Source organism: Chaetura pelagica, unplaced genomic scaffold, assembly GCF_000747805.2.
Source record: "Chaetura pelagica isolate M959 unplaced genomic scaffold, ChaPel_1.0 scaffold90, whole genome shotgun sequence".
Lineage (NCBI taxonomy): Eukaryota > Metazoa > Chordata > Aves > Apodiformes > Apodidae > Chaetura > Chaetura pelagica.
In genome coordinates this window covers 23674-39839 of record NW_009953496.1, presented here as the reverse complement: position 1 = coordinate 39839, position 16166 = coordinate 23674, and the positions used below count along the sequence as shown (strand labels likewise).

Genomic DNA, 16166 nt, shown 5'->3' with positions numbered 1-16166 from the left:
AGGTCATGAAAGTTAAGGCCAACCCCTTGCCAAAAAGCAAGCTAGCAAGGACCTTTGGACACCACCATGCAAAGGATACTGTTTTAACTGAACAGATGTTCTCAGTCCAAGGCTGATACTCTTGGAAGAGGTGCCAGGCGACAGAAATAGTTGTATTTTCTAGGGCAGATGGAAAATAATGCTGTGTCATTCAAGCTGGTGATTGGAGTTGTGGAGGATTCAAGTTGAGAACTTGAAGTTGTGGATGGCTTTCTGTGTATGAGTCCTAAATGTGTATCTTGCTCTCAGTGTCTGGTTTGATGTTCTTAGGAGACAAAATATTCAAATATAGGCGGGCCACCTGTGTGTTACCATACCATTCAAAGCAGCTAGAATTCTGTTTGGAGTAGTCAATACTGTGTGCTCATTTATGAGTGAAGTGTCTTGTTATTCTGGGAAGTGCTGAGAAGTATTTTTAGTATGATGGTTTTTTATATATTGGCTGAAACATTATGTCAGAAACAAGTGTTTCTTGTTGTTTTCATCTGTTCATAGTGACAAATTGAAGCACACAGTTATAATACAAAATAATACTTTATTTGTTATGTATGTATATAGAGTGTGCATATACTTATATGTATATGTAAGTGTAGATATATTCCAAAGGTAAAAAAACTGTCATTCATCTAAGGAGGCCTTATATATTGGTGGGGTTTTCTTTTTAAATATACTATTGTTGGCATCTAATTGATAAAATATTAACTCCGATCTTAACTTGGCATAACTCATTACCTTGATTTCCAGCAGCCTTAATATTTAATTGGCTTCTTGTATAGTCACTTACTGTATTAAAGTTAGAGTTTCTTCCTAATTTCAGTGCAAACTATGAAATGTTCAAAGGTGCTAGATTGAAGTAAGGGGCTTGCTTTGAAGATTTTTCCTAGAGAAACCACTGGTGGCTTCCAAAATGTGTTCAGTTAGGATGAATTTGTATCAATCATTGTCTTTAGTAACTTATTTTTTTTGTAGTTCAGTCTTTAAGACAAAATTCACCTTGCCAAATAAATGGGTTGATTTGGTTTTATAAAACCCCCTGCATGTTTCCTGTTTATCATGTCAGACTCTTGTGGGTTGTTTCTTTTGGACCAAGTTGGAATTTCTGGCTCTGAAAAGTAAGGATCTAATCCTAACTGCATTTAAGGACTATTTTCTTTTACTGTAGTGTAATGCTATTGAGGTGCATATAGAAAAGCATTCTTCAGTATTGTGGTGGGAGAAGCAGAGGAAAAAAAAAAATTATTACACAAACTACAGTGATAGTTCATGATGTTGTCACTTTATAGTGCATGATATGGCATGTGTGACCAAGAGAGACTTCCACCAAAATAGTTTTGTGCTGGTGTCTATTAATTCAGCCAGTTATGTGGATAACTGTAATACAGAACAATATGTGACAATCCTAAGGTATTCTGTCCAAGTTATGTGGTCTGGATTGAGCTACCCATGCAAAATTAACTTTAGAGTCATTGATCCTTAAAGGCTCTACACATAAATTATTTACAGGAAGAATCATGACTTGGTATCTTGCCTAAGTTTTTATTAGACCACTACCCACACAAAAAAGCGCCAAGGTGGTATCACTGCTAATTCTGATCATTGTGCATGAAAAATTAAGCATGACAATAGTTAAATTGATTTAAAGTGTTAACAAATGTATGGTAGATCTTAATCCAGGCAGAACTTAGCTTTGCCATTTCTTGCCCCCCAGTAGAGTGCAGTGCCATCTTTAATATAACTTCCTTGAACGAGCATAGGTTTAATGGACTGACTTACTAGAAATTGCAAATGTGGCATATTTTATTCCCACAAAACTTTTAAACCTGGTATATGTTTCAGTAAGCAGTTACATGAGGCACTTTTTTTAGGTTCAACAATTGAGACAGTTTTCAAACGTTTTCTGTGGTGTTTTTATTGCATGTGGGATGTAGTAATGACTGGCCATGGGATAAAGAAGTATTAACTGTAATCATAAATCAGTGAACCATTTTAAGAGAAAAACAATTTTTAATAATATTTAATGTTTTACTTTTCCTCAAAAAGCTCTGTTTATCCAGTCAGTGTTGCCTTTTCAATAAAGATGCAATACTTGATATTGTCTGGCAAGGAACACAGTCAACATTTTCAGTGTGTCTTTGGCCAAAAATTGACATGAAGTGTTTAATATGTAGAATTGTTGACAGTTTTAAAAATAATTCATTACAAGTTTTACTATTGAAGTTACCCAGTTTGTTAAGCAAAGGAAATACTCCCTGAAGCAGATGAATTGGACTTGGAGAAGGTGTGTGTGTATGGCAGCCTTGAAAGATTTTAGAACTAGTATGTCTTGTCATCTTTTATCTGGTTTTAAGTTTTATTTTAAAAGAAGGAAAATGTATTTGTCTGTTTTATCCATGAGCAAGCTAGCAATTGAACTAGACTGAATAGGAAAAATATTGTCAACCACAGCTGTCAGGAGTTGGTTCCTGACCTCAGCACATCAGAGCATGGGAGTTTAGGCAATGAATTCTCTCCATTCAGTGTTATAATTCACAGTAAAGCTTTGACAGTTGTTCATCTAGTTTGGATTGTTGATTATGTCTTGGTTTAATACAGTTAATTTAATTTAATTGAAATTTAAAACATTTTAGAGCAATGCAAGTAAGAATACCCTAAAATCTATTTTGAATGTAAAAAAATAAGCCATATTTTCACTTTTTTCCCTTCTTCTGTCTTCCAAAAGCATAAAAAGGCATCCATAGTCCAGGATGCCTCCCAGATAATAAAAAGATAAGTCTTTTTTTCAGCTGTTAAAAAAATAGTGGAAGATCATGGCAGCCAATGCTGGGATCCCTCAGTCTGATTAATTTCTAACTTAAACCTTTGCTTATGTGAATTCCTGATACAAATATTTGTAGTACTTTCTGTGTTCTGAGTATAAAAAATTTCTTGATTAAACATCCCAGTTAGTTGTTTACTTTTCTTCCAAACCATGTTACTGGATTTTTTTTAGTTCAACTGTTGCCCTCAGTTTGTTGTGAGACACACAGCCTGGCTTTTGTGAAGATGAATGGAAAGCATGAAAGCTGTTGCTTCTGGAACTTTTATTATTGCAGGCAGTTAGAATTTAACCAAAATTATATTCCCATATTCTGTATTTTAAATGCACACACACCTAGGGGAATTTCTTTTTCTCTATATGATAAAGTTATGGCTGGGAGTTGAACAAGTGAGTGGTAGCTGTTACCAGCAGGTCTAAAGCTATCAAGCTACCTTTTTTGTAATTCCAAGAATTGTAGCAAGATTATTAACATTCTGTGGTGTTTGTCTTAATTATGTGCCTAAATTCTAAAGGAGCTTTTAATCTCAAACTACTTTCAGAACTATGAATTCTTTAGTAGAGAAATTATAAGTTTTTAAGTCACTGACACTCTCCTGAAGGTTGTTTCAAGAAACTTGTTTGTAGATGATTGTTTTATATAAAGCAAATCTGAATTAAAATTAAAAAGTGCTATTAGGTTTCTGAAACAACAAACTGCTTTGTAAATGCCCTAAAATCTCAGATATTATTTACTGGGTTGTAGTCTAATTCTACAATTCTTTTATGCAGATTCCAACTGGAACATCTCGTCAGAGTTACCCAGCTACCAGCTATCAGGACTTCAGCAACTGGGAATCTCTAATGAAAATCAAAGAGGGCCTGCTCAGACAGAAGGAGATTGTGATTGATCGGTGAGTAACCTGCTCCTGCAGCATTGATTAGATTAGATGATGTTAAAACTGGGATGTAGAAACTGACTTTCAGGAGAGCTACTTAGTCAGTAAAGTTGTTAGGTGCCAGTCCAGCGAATATTTATGTACAAACATGAGGGAGCTGTCCTTGCTGGGAGGGAAGACTGGCTGCTGACTAAAAGTCTTGTACAGAATTGGAAATTTACTTCAGGGTTTGATGCCTATGCAATGGAAAAGGGAGAGTGAGACCGACAGCCACTTCTGCAGTCAGCTTCCCAGTCTTAGCTTCTTACCAGTCTGGGGGTTTGTATCAGACAACCTTCTGCTTGCGTAGGTCTTGAAAGAGATTTGCCAGGTGAAAATTGCTAAACTGTATTGCATTTTCCATTACAAGTACAGAAAGGTAGTATATTCAAAGCCAGTTGATAAAGCTCTGAGAAATTGGCCTTTGCAGTAACATTTAGTGGTAAAATCCTATTCAAATGATCATACAGATTATTCAGATAATAAAATATTAAATTGAGAATCTCTGTCCATAAATACATAGCTTCTTAATAAAGTTGCTATCAATCTGACATGAGCCTTGGCAGAAACTCACTGATGTTAAGTTTCTAATCGATCTGAAGTAATTTATGGAGTTCTTGATATTTTAATAAAATTAAGCCTTAATGAGGAAAATGTGCTTTTAATAAAGGGTTTGAGCTTAATGAAGCTTACAGTAAATTAGCAGATGTCATCAGGAGCTGCAGTTTGGATGTAGGACATTTAAGGAGGGCATTTTTAAATTTGACGTAATTGCTATTTGGCTTAGTATGTGTTTTAATAATAAACTCTTGGCTGGTGGCTGGAAGAGAAGTTGTTCTGATCTTGAAATAGTCATGCCCTCTTATTGGTACTTTGCTCCACAGCGTGAGTAGAACTGTGTAAAGCAGGTGTGTGTTGATCACAGGAATGTCAGGCATCTGTTATGGATGTTTTTATATTTTATCTAGCAGTTCCTTTCTTTTAATAGGTGGAGGTATACAGCCTGGGCATAACTTACTTTGGGACCAGGAGAATTAGCTTGTGCAAGATCTGTTCCTTCCTCTATTGCAGCAGAGCAAGGAATTGCAGTGGTTTAAGGTGTTTCTGTCCCTAGTGATCTGGCCAGGACCTCTACTGGCATTTTAGTGACAAAGGCTGGTATCAGATTCCCCAGTTTTTGCTTTTTAGTTGTTTCTTATTAGGGTGCATTTACCTGCTTCTGCAGCTGAAAATGGTATGCAGAGTCAGGAAGTGCAGCACACCGTCCCACTCTGCCAGCTCTCCTGCAGAAGTGGTGATCTCCCAAGGGAATAAGCAGTTAAAATGGATACATCCTTGATGGTTGCTTAGATCTCCTCTGTCAGAGCCTCTTGATCAGCTGCTTAAAGGCTGTCTAAATTACAGTGTTTTTTTTCTGGGCTTGCTCAATCAGTAATAATGCTGTATTACGGGCAGCCCACCTCTCAGGGCCCAAGATGTCGGCAGTATTTGTGAGTACATTGCCCGTTATGGCTAGGGGTGGTATTTGATGCCTCTGCTGAGTCTGTCATCCTCTGCACACTACAAAAAGGATTGTTACGCAGTGACAACTGAAAAAGCAGTTGACATTAGTCTTCTCACACTGGAATTACATTTACAGTCGAGGGTGAAGTTTCTGAGGTGATGGTTTGCAACCTAGTCACCTGCTAACATGACTTAATGCTGTCCATATTGAGGAAGAAAATTTATTTCTTGGTATCCAGTGGCAGTGGGCTGGTTCTTTTTTGTACAAGTCATGCTTTCCTGTGCCTTAATGATTCTAAATACAGTTCTTTCTGACCAGAAGTCGGTTGAGATGATTCCTTTTCATTCAATTGAAAAGGCAGAATGGAAGACTCTGGGAGGCTATTGAAGTGAAAGAAAGACTGCTTAGTGATGTTACAGTTATTTTCTTTAAGTAGACAACTGTTTTTACAGTTAAGCATGTTGTAAATTATAATAATGCAGTGTTTTATACTATATTATTATATAATTGAATTATAATAACACATCACAGAAAAGACTCTTTTTTAATGTTAAGCTTCCATTTGGGAAAAATATTTCCCTTGAAAGTTAATATTTTAAAATTAATTAAAATATTTAAAAGATATTGGTTTTATTATTTATGACAAAAATATTTTTTTGTCTCTTGGAGAAATCGGTTCATAACTGCTGCCCAAAATTATGGAACTAGAACTCCATTATAAAGCAGTAGTGTCAATATTTCTTATTCAATGGGTTATTAATAAGACTAAAGCATGAATAATACCTTTGTTCAAGGCACCAAGTGAAAATTTGGTGTTACCCCTATTTAACACATGGGAATATAAGGTCTTGCACTGAGAGCCAAGGTGGTGTGTAGAAGTAAACTTGAGTCTTCCAACTCCTCATCTTCCTGAGCTTACTTGAAACTTTTTTTCAAAATTTGAATTTATTTGGGAATACGGACCTAATATAAAAAGGTTGTGGTGTGTTTAATTAGGATTCAAGATGGCCATAGTTCAGTTACAGAATTTTAGTTTTCAGGAAGTGGAGGAAGAATTCTTTTGTTGACTTAGGTTTGGATGTAGATGTTTGCTGAGAAGGCCCTGCCTACCTGTGGCTCTCATGGAATTATAAAAGGTACTTATACCTCTTGTTGAGTCATATCTCACACTGAAATTTACCAGCTGGTAACTGGAGAATGCCAGCAAGACTTGTTTAATTCCAGGGAGGCAGGAGCTTGGGAGAGACGGGTTGGCCTCCTGCTGTCTAGAAGCCGAAGGAGTGGAGTAGCAGCCAGCGTGGTGCTCCAGTCCCAGCTGCTTGCTGCTGACAGGTACAAGGAACAGCTGGATGAAAAGAAGCACACCAGGAACACGCTTCTCTTGCCCTTGTCACCAGCCTTCCTTTCAAACACAGGGTCATTGCCCAGTTGTTGTTTTTTAAGGTTAAACCCTCTTCTGTTGGGAATTGCACTGGGGCTCTGCTAATCCAGGAGGGGGAGGAGATTAATGTCATTTCAAGTCACACACCTTGTTCTGCATAGTGATGCTTAAATCTGTTGATAAGCAGGAAATAGAGGCTCCTTATGGGGTAGAATCCTTAAGCTGTTCTACTTTTATCTCATTAAAAAGGAAGATAGGGGCAGGAGGAGAAAAGAGAAACTGCTGCCTGCTTCTCTTCTTTCCATATGATAAAAAGGAGAAAAAAAAATAAAATAAAAATCCAGACCCTCCGGATTAGATTATTGGACTTCCTTGTTTTGCACTGGAAATCTTACCAGTTTGGAATAGCTGCAAACAAGTTCCAAATAGTCATTAAAAATTATTCAAGGAATAATGCTTATAATGTAAATCATCATCATAGTTGGATACTTTGTCACTGGAAATTCAAAGCCATTAATAGCATTTTAAAAACCCAAACAGCCACTTGCATTTGTGAATAGAACAAGTGGCTTGATTTTTATTCTATACACTGTGTTGAACAGCAGATTTAGTAACAGATTAGTTAAAATGGATTTGATTTGTATAGTCTGTTCAGCATAACAAATGCGTATTTTTAAGTATAAGTGAACAGAGTAGCATAAATGGGTGGGTTTTAAAGTGGTTTTGGTTTGCTTTATAAAACTATTGTAGACATCACTTCCAGTTTGAGGAATTAGAGCCTGAAGTTGGCTTTTAAGTCTGCTCCTAAAAAATGGGATGGAGACCATACTTTTAGGAAGCTAAAACATGACTTGAGGAAGGGAGCCTCAAGGGAGGCATGTGGGTGTGCACAGGATCACAGTGGTACCTCTTAAAAATGTCATGTTTTCTCACATAACAGCTGTTGGGGCAGGCTGTGAAGAAGAACTTAAGGATTTTGTCCGTAAGAAGATGTGCTGCTGTAACACTTATTACTAGAATGTCTGTCACCTCCTGTACAAAATAATTGGATTATATCATTGCCTTATTCACTGGTGGATTAATATGTAACACTACATCACATTTAGCACCAGAGGGAGCCAACACTGTTTATATTGGTTTAGAAAATTACATCAGATTTTAATTTTTTGTGTTGCTCCTCTGTTCAGTACATTCACAACACTAAAATTACAGTGTTTGGTACATTTGAAAATGCCTTCTGTGACTGGGCAGCCACTGTTGATGTCTGTAGTGTGTGCCTGGCACTGTTGGTTTGGCACGAACTACATGTAGGGGGTAGGTGAATAAATTACAAATATCTGAACATGTGACATAAGCTGCTGAGTATAACACTGTGCCATGTTCTCTTCCAAACAGCCTAAGTGAACAGCTTTTTAAAGTAGGTATTGAAGTATAATTTTAGTGAATAGCTGTCATTCCCCAGAACGTAGTAACATTTATGTTCTCAAAACAGTTGCTAAACCATTAGCTTTCCATTCATACCTGAATTATACTTAGTTGTTTTTATTGGGGAATAAATTTTCTTTGCCATGTGTCAAATTGTTCTGACTTTAGTAGTTGCCATCAAACTGTATGTGCTCTGATAGTACTTGTGTTACTCCTAGTGTAATGCTGTAATTCTGTTAATCTGGGATCGTCTGTTAAACTCTGCAGCATTAGTATATCCTCTTGAGTGGGAATTTTATGCCATTCTTGAGGAAGCTTTGAAGCTTTATGCCACACAGCATCTGAGCACATGCATGTGTAACTGGGAGTCCTTTGCAATGAGGAGGTGAGGAGGGCTCTGAGGTACTTCCTCAAGAGTGTCTTGCTGCAAATACTCTTTGCTTGCAATAACAACTTGAAAAAGATGTATGTATCTTCTGTTTCCACCGATTGTCCATATAACTTGTGGTTAAGGCTTTGTATCCTGGCCTGGTAAACTTTCAGGATGGTTTTGTTACAGAGTAATATTTTTTGTGATTTTAAATGTTCACCTTTTCACAGGTGAATACTAGTAATGCTGATTAAATGGAATTTGTTCATGTTAGTTTTCGCATAATAACATAAATCTCGACAATAATGAGAGGATGTATGGCTAGAAGGGACCTATCTAGCCTATCTGCTGGGCTCTAGGGGGAGAACAAGCTAAAGTGGTCTCACTCCTAGTAGATGTCTGTGCTATTGCTATCTACAATAGTAGTGATTCTACAGTCTTTAGGGGTTGGACAGTTTGATTAATTAGTTGAAACGTTAGAAAACTTTTCCTTATATGACTTAGTCTTTCCTCCTAGGTCATGTTTTCTAGACCTCTGGTAGCTTTTGTTATTCCTTGAGATCTCTCCAGCTGATTAGAACATCTTCTCTCAAGTGGCTGAACTGACCAGTTAAGGCCTCCTTCCAGCTGAGTGCTCATCTCTCACAGGCCATACTTGTGTGGTTTTTGGTTTTTGCAGTACTATGTTCTGATTTTTTTTTTTTGTCAGATGCAGTCCCAATTCCTGTTCTGGGGAACTGGAGCTGAGCCATTTTCTATTGTGTAGATTTAAATATTTTTAGGAAGTCTGTTTGGCAGAGCTGAGAACAGCAGGGAAGATGCAATTTTTGCTCTATAGTCTTCCTGTCAGGAGACTGCCAAATTGCAAACCTTCCAACATGGGAAGGAAGAGTGCAGTCCTCTGTGTGAGCAGATGTTCTTGTCTATGTCCCACTTACGCCTCACACCCCTTTGACTAAGTAGCCTAGAGCATTTCAGAAAGTGGAGTTGCTGACTGCTCTTGCCTGCCTTGCTTTGATGCTAGTTTGTCTCCTGTGGGCCAGGCTAGTATTCCAAATTTGCATGCAGCTCAGAAAAGTAATTTAAAAAAATAACATGCAGAACAGAGATCACCTCTTGACTCCCAGAGGTAGTCTTCCCATCTTCTTTTCAAGATAAGCTATCTTGTGACTAGCGGAAAGGTAGTATTCGCTTTGAACTGCAGGCTCTTAACTGAAAAAACCCCATACTTTATTGTATAGGAAGCTTGAGATGGTCTTTTCTCACGAGATTTGCTGCTGTTGAAGTTCTTTGTTACCTTCCAAATTACAGAAAATGTATTTGCATTGTTTACTACCGATCTGTTTCCCTATCAGTACTCTGCACATTTGGATTTGTGGTCCCAAGAGATCATGCCTTTAAAACAAAGGGATGTAAAAATTAGTATTCAACTGCTTAAGCAGCAAAACAAAGCAGCATACCTCCACTGCGGTGTGGAATAAGTTATATTTGTAATAGAGAAGGTTCTGTGTCGCGTTTGACTTTGCATCCTGATTCTGAAGAAATCTGCTCAGACATTTTCATGTGAAGCAACTTTCTTGTTTACTAGCCTTCTGAAGGTAAGCTTCAATTGTCATTTTGTTTATTATGAAGGTGCTTATATTCCTTCTGTGGGGGACAAAACTCGGTTCTAAAGTCCCTGAAGCATTTGAAAACACTGGACCTGTATCTTGACTTGCTGTGTCGGACTTAGATTTACACTAATTTAAGTCTTTTTAAGTTGAGGGGAGGAAATGGTGAACTTCTCTGGGTTTCTGTTAGAGTAAATGATGGGTAAGATGGATTTATGGAGAGTAGAAGAGTTGGTTCCAGGTTGAAGCAAATGTGATTTATTTCCAAACATATGCTTATATGAGTGTCTGTGTATGCACATGTCCACAGTTTCTTTGGTGTGTGAATATGAGAAAAATATGTGAATGTCAGTTGTTTTATACTCATGTTTTTTGTTACAGAGAGGAGTTGTGTATTAAGCAGTTTATTTGCTATTAATGCTAGTCTCTGAAAACAGTCCAGGCTTGTGCATCAGTTGAGCTAAGTGCTCTTCTCTGGTCTTCTCCATGTCTTTTGTGCTGACTTGAGCTTTCAGAGGGGGTTGTTTGGGCTAAAATACAGAACTAAAAATGAATTAAAATCGAGCTCTCCCCCAGTTGATTCTTCACTCTTAGGCTGTAACTTGCTTTTACCCATTAATATGGATCCAGTTAGTGTTAAGTGGCACCAGTAGATTTCTTCTGGATTCTAGCCAGCTTTGTAAGTAGAGTAACAATCATCTGGGATGTGGGAAGCTTGGCTGCCATTTTGTGGGGCATGGCATGCTGTCTTCCCCGTGTTTGCAGAGTAGTGGCACAGGGAATATGCACTACCAGAATCAGCCCTTTACTGTTCATGGGCAGAGAGAACATAGAATTGTAACTCACATTCATGGAAAAAAAAATAACTGGGGAATTTGTGAAACAGTAGTTTCCATGGTACCTAGGTACAGTATTGTCATTGGATCTGGCTGTGTGAACTGCAGTCTGGTTTCTATAACCATGAGCTTCGAGGGTGGGCTCCTGTGAGGTTCCCCCATACCCTGAGCTCAGGCCATGCCTGCACCCACTTGTATGCAAGTGGCTTCTGGAATCACAAAAGGCTCAGGAGCTCAGTGTGCGGAGACTTTAGTTCTGTGTAAGACTGGGTGATTGGAAATTCCTGTCTTGAAAGTGACAGGAAAAGGAGTAGATCAGTGATGCAATACAGCTGTGTGACTCTGGTGCCTATGGCAAAAAAAAGTAGAAAAAGTGACTTGAAACTTCTTTTAATGTATGTTGAACTCCTGGGAAGATTTGAGGTTGTAAGCAGCTGATCAGAGAAAGGGAGGAGTGGAAGGGAGTTTGCTAACTTTGGCCACAACAGTTACAGAATTTTAGCCTGCTCTAGTCTGGCCCTCTGTGAACTCGGAGGACATAAATGAAGGTAGAAATGTAGCTGATACAAGATGAGAGTAGTGTTGCAACCTAGAAGGCAGAATCCCTTAGTTTGAGGATTATTTATATTTGGCTTGGATCTAGCCAGAGTTGGCAGGTGCCATGTATCTGAGCAGAATTTTGAAAGCACCTAAACATTGAAGGTTGTGAGGTTGGGTTTTTTATGGATTTTGTTGTATTTTGTAAATAAGGAAGCTTCTGGGGATAGTGTTCCCACTGCAATATATGATCTGTATTTGTGAGAGCATTTGAACTTTTCTATGCTCCAAGTGAAGCTCGCAGCCTGTGGCTGTGCAGCAGATTAATAGTAACAGCTGTGGGCTAACACAGGATTAAAACTGTCTTAGCGTATGAGAACATCAGTGATAAAATGCACCTGGTATGAAGTCTCCAGAGACTTATAGGATTGTATGTAAATAGTAAATATGTTTCTATGGTGCTTATCTTCTATTCTGACTTGTGACTGTTGGCCTGTTTTCAGAATTTTTGTTCTGGGTGCTGCGAGGTTAATGATATTTTCAGAGAGGCGGTTATGTGAAGAAGTTGTGCAGGATCTACACAGCCTTAAAACATTTGTACAGTGTGTTTTGTTGGCAAGGTTTTATGATGGTGAAGAGTTTAATGCTTTGCAGAGTTAAAAGAAGCAAGCTAGTTACAGTCTGCGCTAGAGCAGCTTTGCTTCATCACAGAATGATTTGTTTCACCTTTTTGCCTGCAGGGATTTGGTAGGGTAGAGAAAGGATTATGAAAGGAAATATGGTCAAGTAGTTCAAACTACGCTGGAAGGTAACAAATATTTTAAAACACTTTATCCACGCTGTAGTGATTAGTTCAGGTTATTGAAATCCTGCCTGTCAAGGAAGGCACATCTAACATACAGTCAGCAACAAACAGAAAAATCACATAGTGCCTTCAAGGGGTAAATGACAAATGGATAAATAATTTTTAAATACATAGACACATGAACACATTTAATAGATCTGTCTTGTAAGTAATAAGGTAATAAAAATTAAAAATTGAGCAATTTTTTTAGAAAGCAAACCAACTTTAATCTTTTTATGTACTTCTAGAGGATTTGCTTTTTGAGTGAATGTATAGGCAGGTCTTCTCCCTTGAAACTAACCTGTATTTGCCATTTATCTCCTCTTAAGGCTGCATTTAGACATTTCAGTTCAGCATAATTTCTAGAAAAGCCAATTATACTTCATGGTTAGAGGTGAGGCTTTGAGAAGCAGTTTCATGCTTGCATGCAAATATGTCCTAGTATAAAAAAAGAAGGGAAAATAGAACTTGAAAGAGTACACAAGTTTGGTTTTAGGTTTATTGAGAAGGTTGCTGCACGTGTTTCTGACGGATGCTGACAACTTCATTCTGGAGTCAGTTGTCGAGGTGCACATTGCTCCTCAGAGTGTACAGCACACCTCACAGGGCTGTAATGTGCGTCTTTCAGCTGGGCTGAGACCTGGCTTGTATTTGCCCTGCAGTCATGCTAGTTCAAACGCAGTTGTAATTTGAACAGTGATATAATTTGTGATATAGTTTGATAGTGATACTGTTTATGCTGTACACTGGCCAAGTGATGGGTGTAAGAGGTTAATTCTGGTTTAGTAAACAGTGTGGTATTTTACCCTAGGGGTATGGAACATCTTATGTAAAGCAGTTGTCTGAGAGAGTCTTAAGTGAAGCAAAAAGAAAGACCTTGCAGGAAAGCCATGCTTACTGTTTTAAACAGAAATTACTTTAACCTGTGTCAAAAGTAACTTCTGGCAAAGAGAGAGAGGGGCTGAGCAGAAGTCCAAGTAAAATGAAGGTGTGAGTTTTGTTTTCATTCTGCTTCCTGCATACTTTTTCCTGATTTTACTTCTGGCCATAGGAGCAAATGACAGCAGAAGCCTTTTTTGACCCCCACAAAATTGATAGTTTTAAAATTGTATTTCTACAAAATCTGTGTCTTATTGCCAGTTAAGCACAGGCCCTTAGGGTGTGCTTAAGTGAAAGTTACATGGCAACTGTAGTCTAATAGCTTGTGTCCTGAAGAGATCCCAATTCTAGTGGTGTACTAGTCTAACTGCAGTCTCGCTGCAGTGGGAGAAAAAATGCAGCTAATATAGATCCAAAATAGTGGGGTAGCACTGTTACAGTATTCTTCACTAGAAGCCTTAAGATCTATGTTTGGTCTTTTTAATCTCTGTTCCATTCCTTTTCAAATAAAATCTGTGTATTACAGGCAAAAGCAGCAGATTAACAGTTTACATCAGAGGATACGCGAGAATGAATTACGAGCTCAACATGCAAGACTGAGCCATCTTGTACAGTGCGAAGAACCTTACATGACTAATTTGCAGGTAGGGCAAATATTTTTCCTTCAGCAAGGCTTTCCATTGCTCTGTAACTGACACGTGAAGGCATGTTCACAATGCAGGCCAAAATGTTTGGTGTTTATTGATCTTGTATTTGCAGACATCCAAGTTACATTAAGGTTTTGTACGTAATTATTTCTTAATTCTGATAGAAATCAGGTAAGAATGATTGAGATACTGTAAGAATCAGGGTTTAACAGCGTCCGTGTAGGACAGTTATACAGGGAGATATTGGGAGTATCTGAAAACTGATGGAAGCTTTTCTGAAGGGGAGAAGGTCGTACTACCCAAAGGGTTGTTTAGATTGTATTGCTAGAGTAGATGAAAGAGATGCAAGAAGGCAGACTGGTGGAGTAGCTTTCACCAAAACACCTGAAAAGGGTATGGACGAGTAATCCTACGGAACACTTAGTCTGAAAGGGAATGTATGGTGGTATTTTGGGCATACCTGTCCTAATTTTTATTAAACTAGCACTAATATCAGAAGGCATAAGGATGAGGTACCATAGGCTAACAAAAAATGCAGATCATTTTAAGGACTGTGGCTGCTGCCCTGTTGTAGCACACAAATTCCATCTCCAGGCCTTGGCATATCTAAAATACAATGTACAAAAGGAATGTTAAGGGGAGAAATGCAGAGAAACAGCTTTTCTGTCCCACTTTTATTACCTTATCTTTTTCTGTCACAAGCACTGCACCATGTTCTCAGCTAGGATACTTCAGCATGATATTAATTATGTCCTTGGAATAACACAGCTGTGCATCAGGTGAGAATCTGGATTGTGAGAGTCAGGACAGAAATTCAAGTGGAGCCTCAGTGTGAGGTTAGTTATTTAGAAACTTTTTCAGACATCTAGGAATGTGGCTTCTAGAAGTTATTTTATTAAATACTTCAAAATTCTGTCTAGAATACGATTTTTAAAAAAATGCAGAAACTGGAATTTTAGTGTATGTATCTTAGTATACCATAATACACTTCAAATAAAACAGCAGATGCATTCATCTTTTGTAATTTAAAAAGATAAAAAGGTATATAATATGTTAAGATTTCTGCTTGATTTGTTCTGTAAGATTAACTTACAAATGCAAATCTCCTTTAATGGAGATTTTAATCTCTTTTAATGCTTTACTGAAGGAATGTTACTTTTTAAAAATAGTGTCTGTATAATTTCTTTAAAGATGCCAATTTATGTTACTAAAAGAATGCTGAAACTGAAAGCCTGGTGGGATGCATCTCCCTTTTCATCCCACATGCAGTTGATTTCCATTTTGTGCTTAACTGTCTGTGGGCAATGGAGTTAGAAGAGTAATATCAAACTGCATGAACTAGAAAGGGAGAAGGGTTTGCTATATAGGACAGAAGCTAGGAGCCCTGCCTTCTGATTGTAGCTTTAGTCTCAGGCTTGTCCCTGCACTATTCTGCACTTCGGGTGTGATAGCTCTGAAGTTTGGCTAGTACTAATGTTCTGCTTTAGAAGGATCTTGAAATTGGAGCATCTTTTACTTTAATATATTCATAACCATTTTAGAGAGTGTTTTTCTTCCTAGGGGTTAAATTAATAATGCATTAGCAGTGCTGCGTTTTGAAAACACACTATGGATTTTCAGGGGTTGCTTTTGGAAGAAAAGCCACATTTCTTCCATAAGTCTCAAGGCAAAAGTGGCCCCACTGTGTTCATTTGCTTGTGTTGTGAATTCGAAGGGGTCCAACTTATTTATTTTTTTGCTCCAGCTCCCTGGAACACATGCTGTTACCATATATTTTAATGTTTGAAAAATCGACCCCCACCCTTCCTGACAATGGAAAAAAACACGGGACTGTTTTCTGCTGTGCTGCTCAAGTATACATGCTGTGGTTATGTGTGCATTCATTTGTATGATTACTGTATTTCTTTTTGTAAGCAACCCCAGTACGAGAGCACGCCACTGCAACCTCACGTTTCGGAACGATCAACATCCCACCTCGAGGAGCTTGAGCGAAAGATTGCAGCAGCTGAGAATAAGGAATTGCAACTCAGTGAACTTGTAAAACAAATTTCAAACAAATCTAGTGAGGAGAAGAAGAAGATGGAGGAAAAAGTAAGTGACTTCCGTGTTGCAAGTTTCTTTTTGACAGTTACAGCAGCGTATGTTTTGTTTACTAGAAAGTAATGTAGTATGTGGGGTGCTGAACTGTTTTCGAAAAGCAGCTACATTTATCTGAGATAGAAAAACTGACAGTGATTGTAGGTGTTGGCAATGGATGAATCTGAACTTGTAGTGAATACATCCTAAAAAGTGATACTAGGTGAAATGGGTATCATGATGACAGTTTTAACCAGGTAATTTGGTTTCAAGAAAAGCTTATCAG

At 38.0% G+C, this 16166-nt stretch overlaps 1 protein-coding gene across 1 annotated transcript in view; it reads left to right on the top strand.

The window, feature by feature from the left end:
• The window catches only part of CEP85L (centrosomal protein 85kDa-like), a 190802-nt gene that overhangs the window by 160577 nt on the left and 14059 nt on the right, over window positions 1-16166 (top strand). The window contains exons 4-6 of the mRNA XM_009999202.1: window positions 3626-3747; window positions 13684-13801; window positions 15719-15895. Of these exons, the coding sequence (XP_009997504.1) occupies window positions 3626-3747; window positions 13684-13801; window positions 15719-15895 (417 nt within the window). The remainder of the gene's footprint in view (window positions 1-3625; window positions 3748-13683; window positions 13802-15718; window positions 15896-16166) is intronic.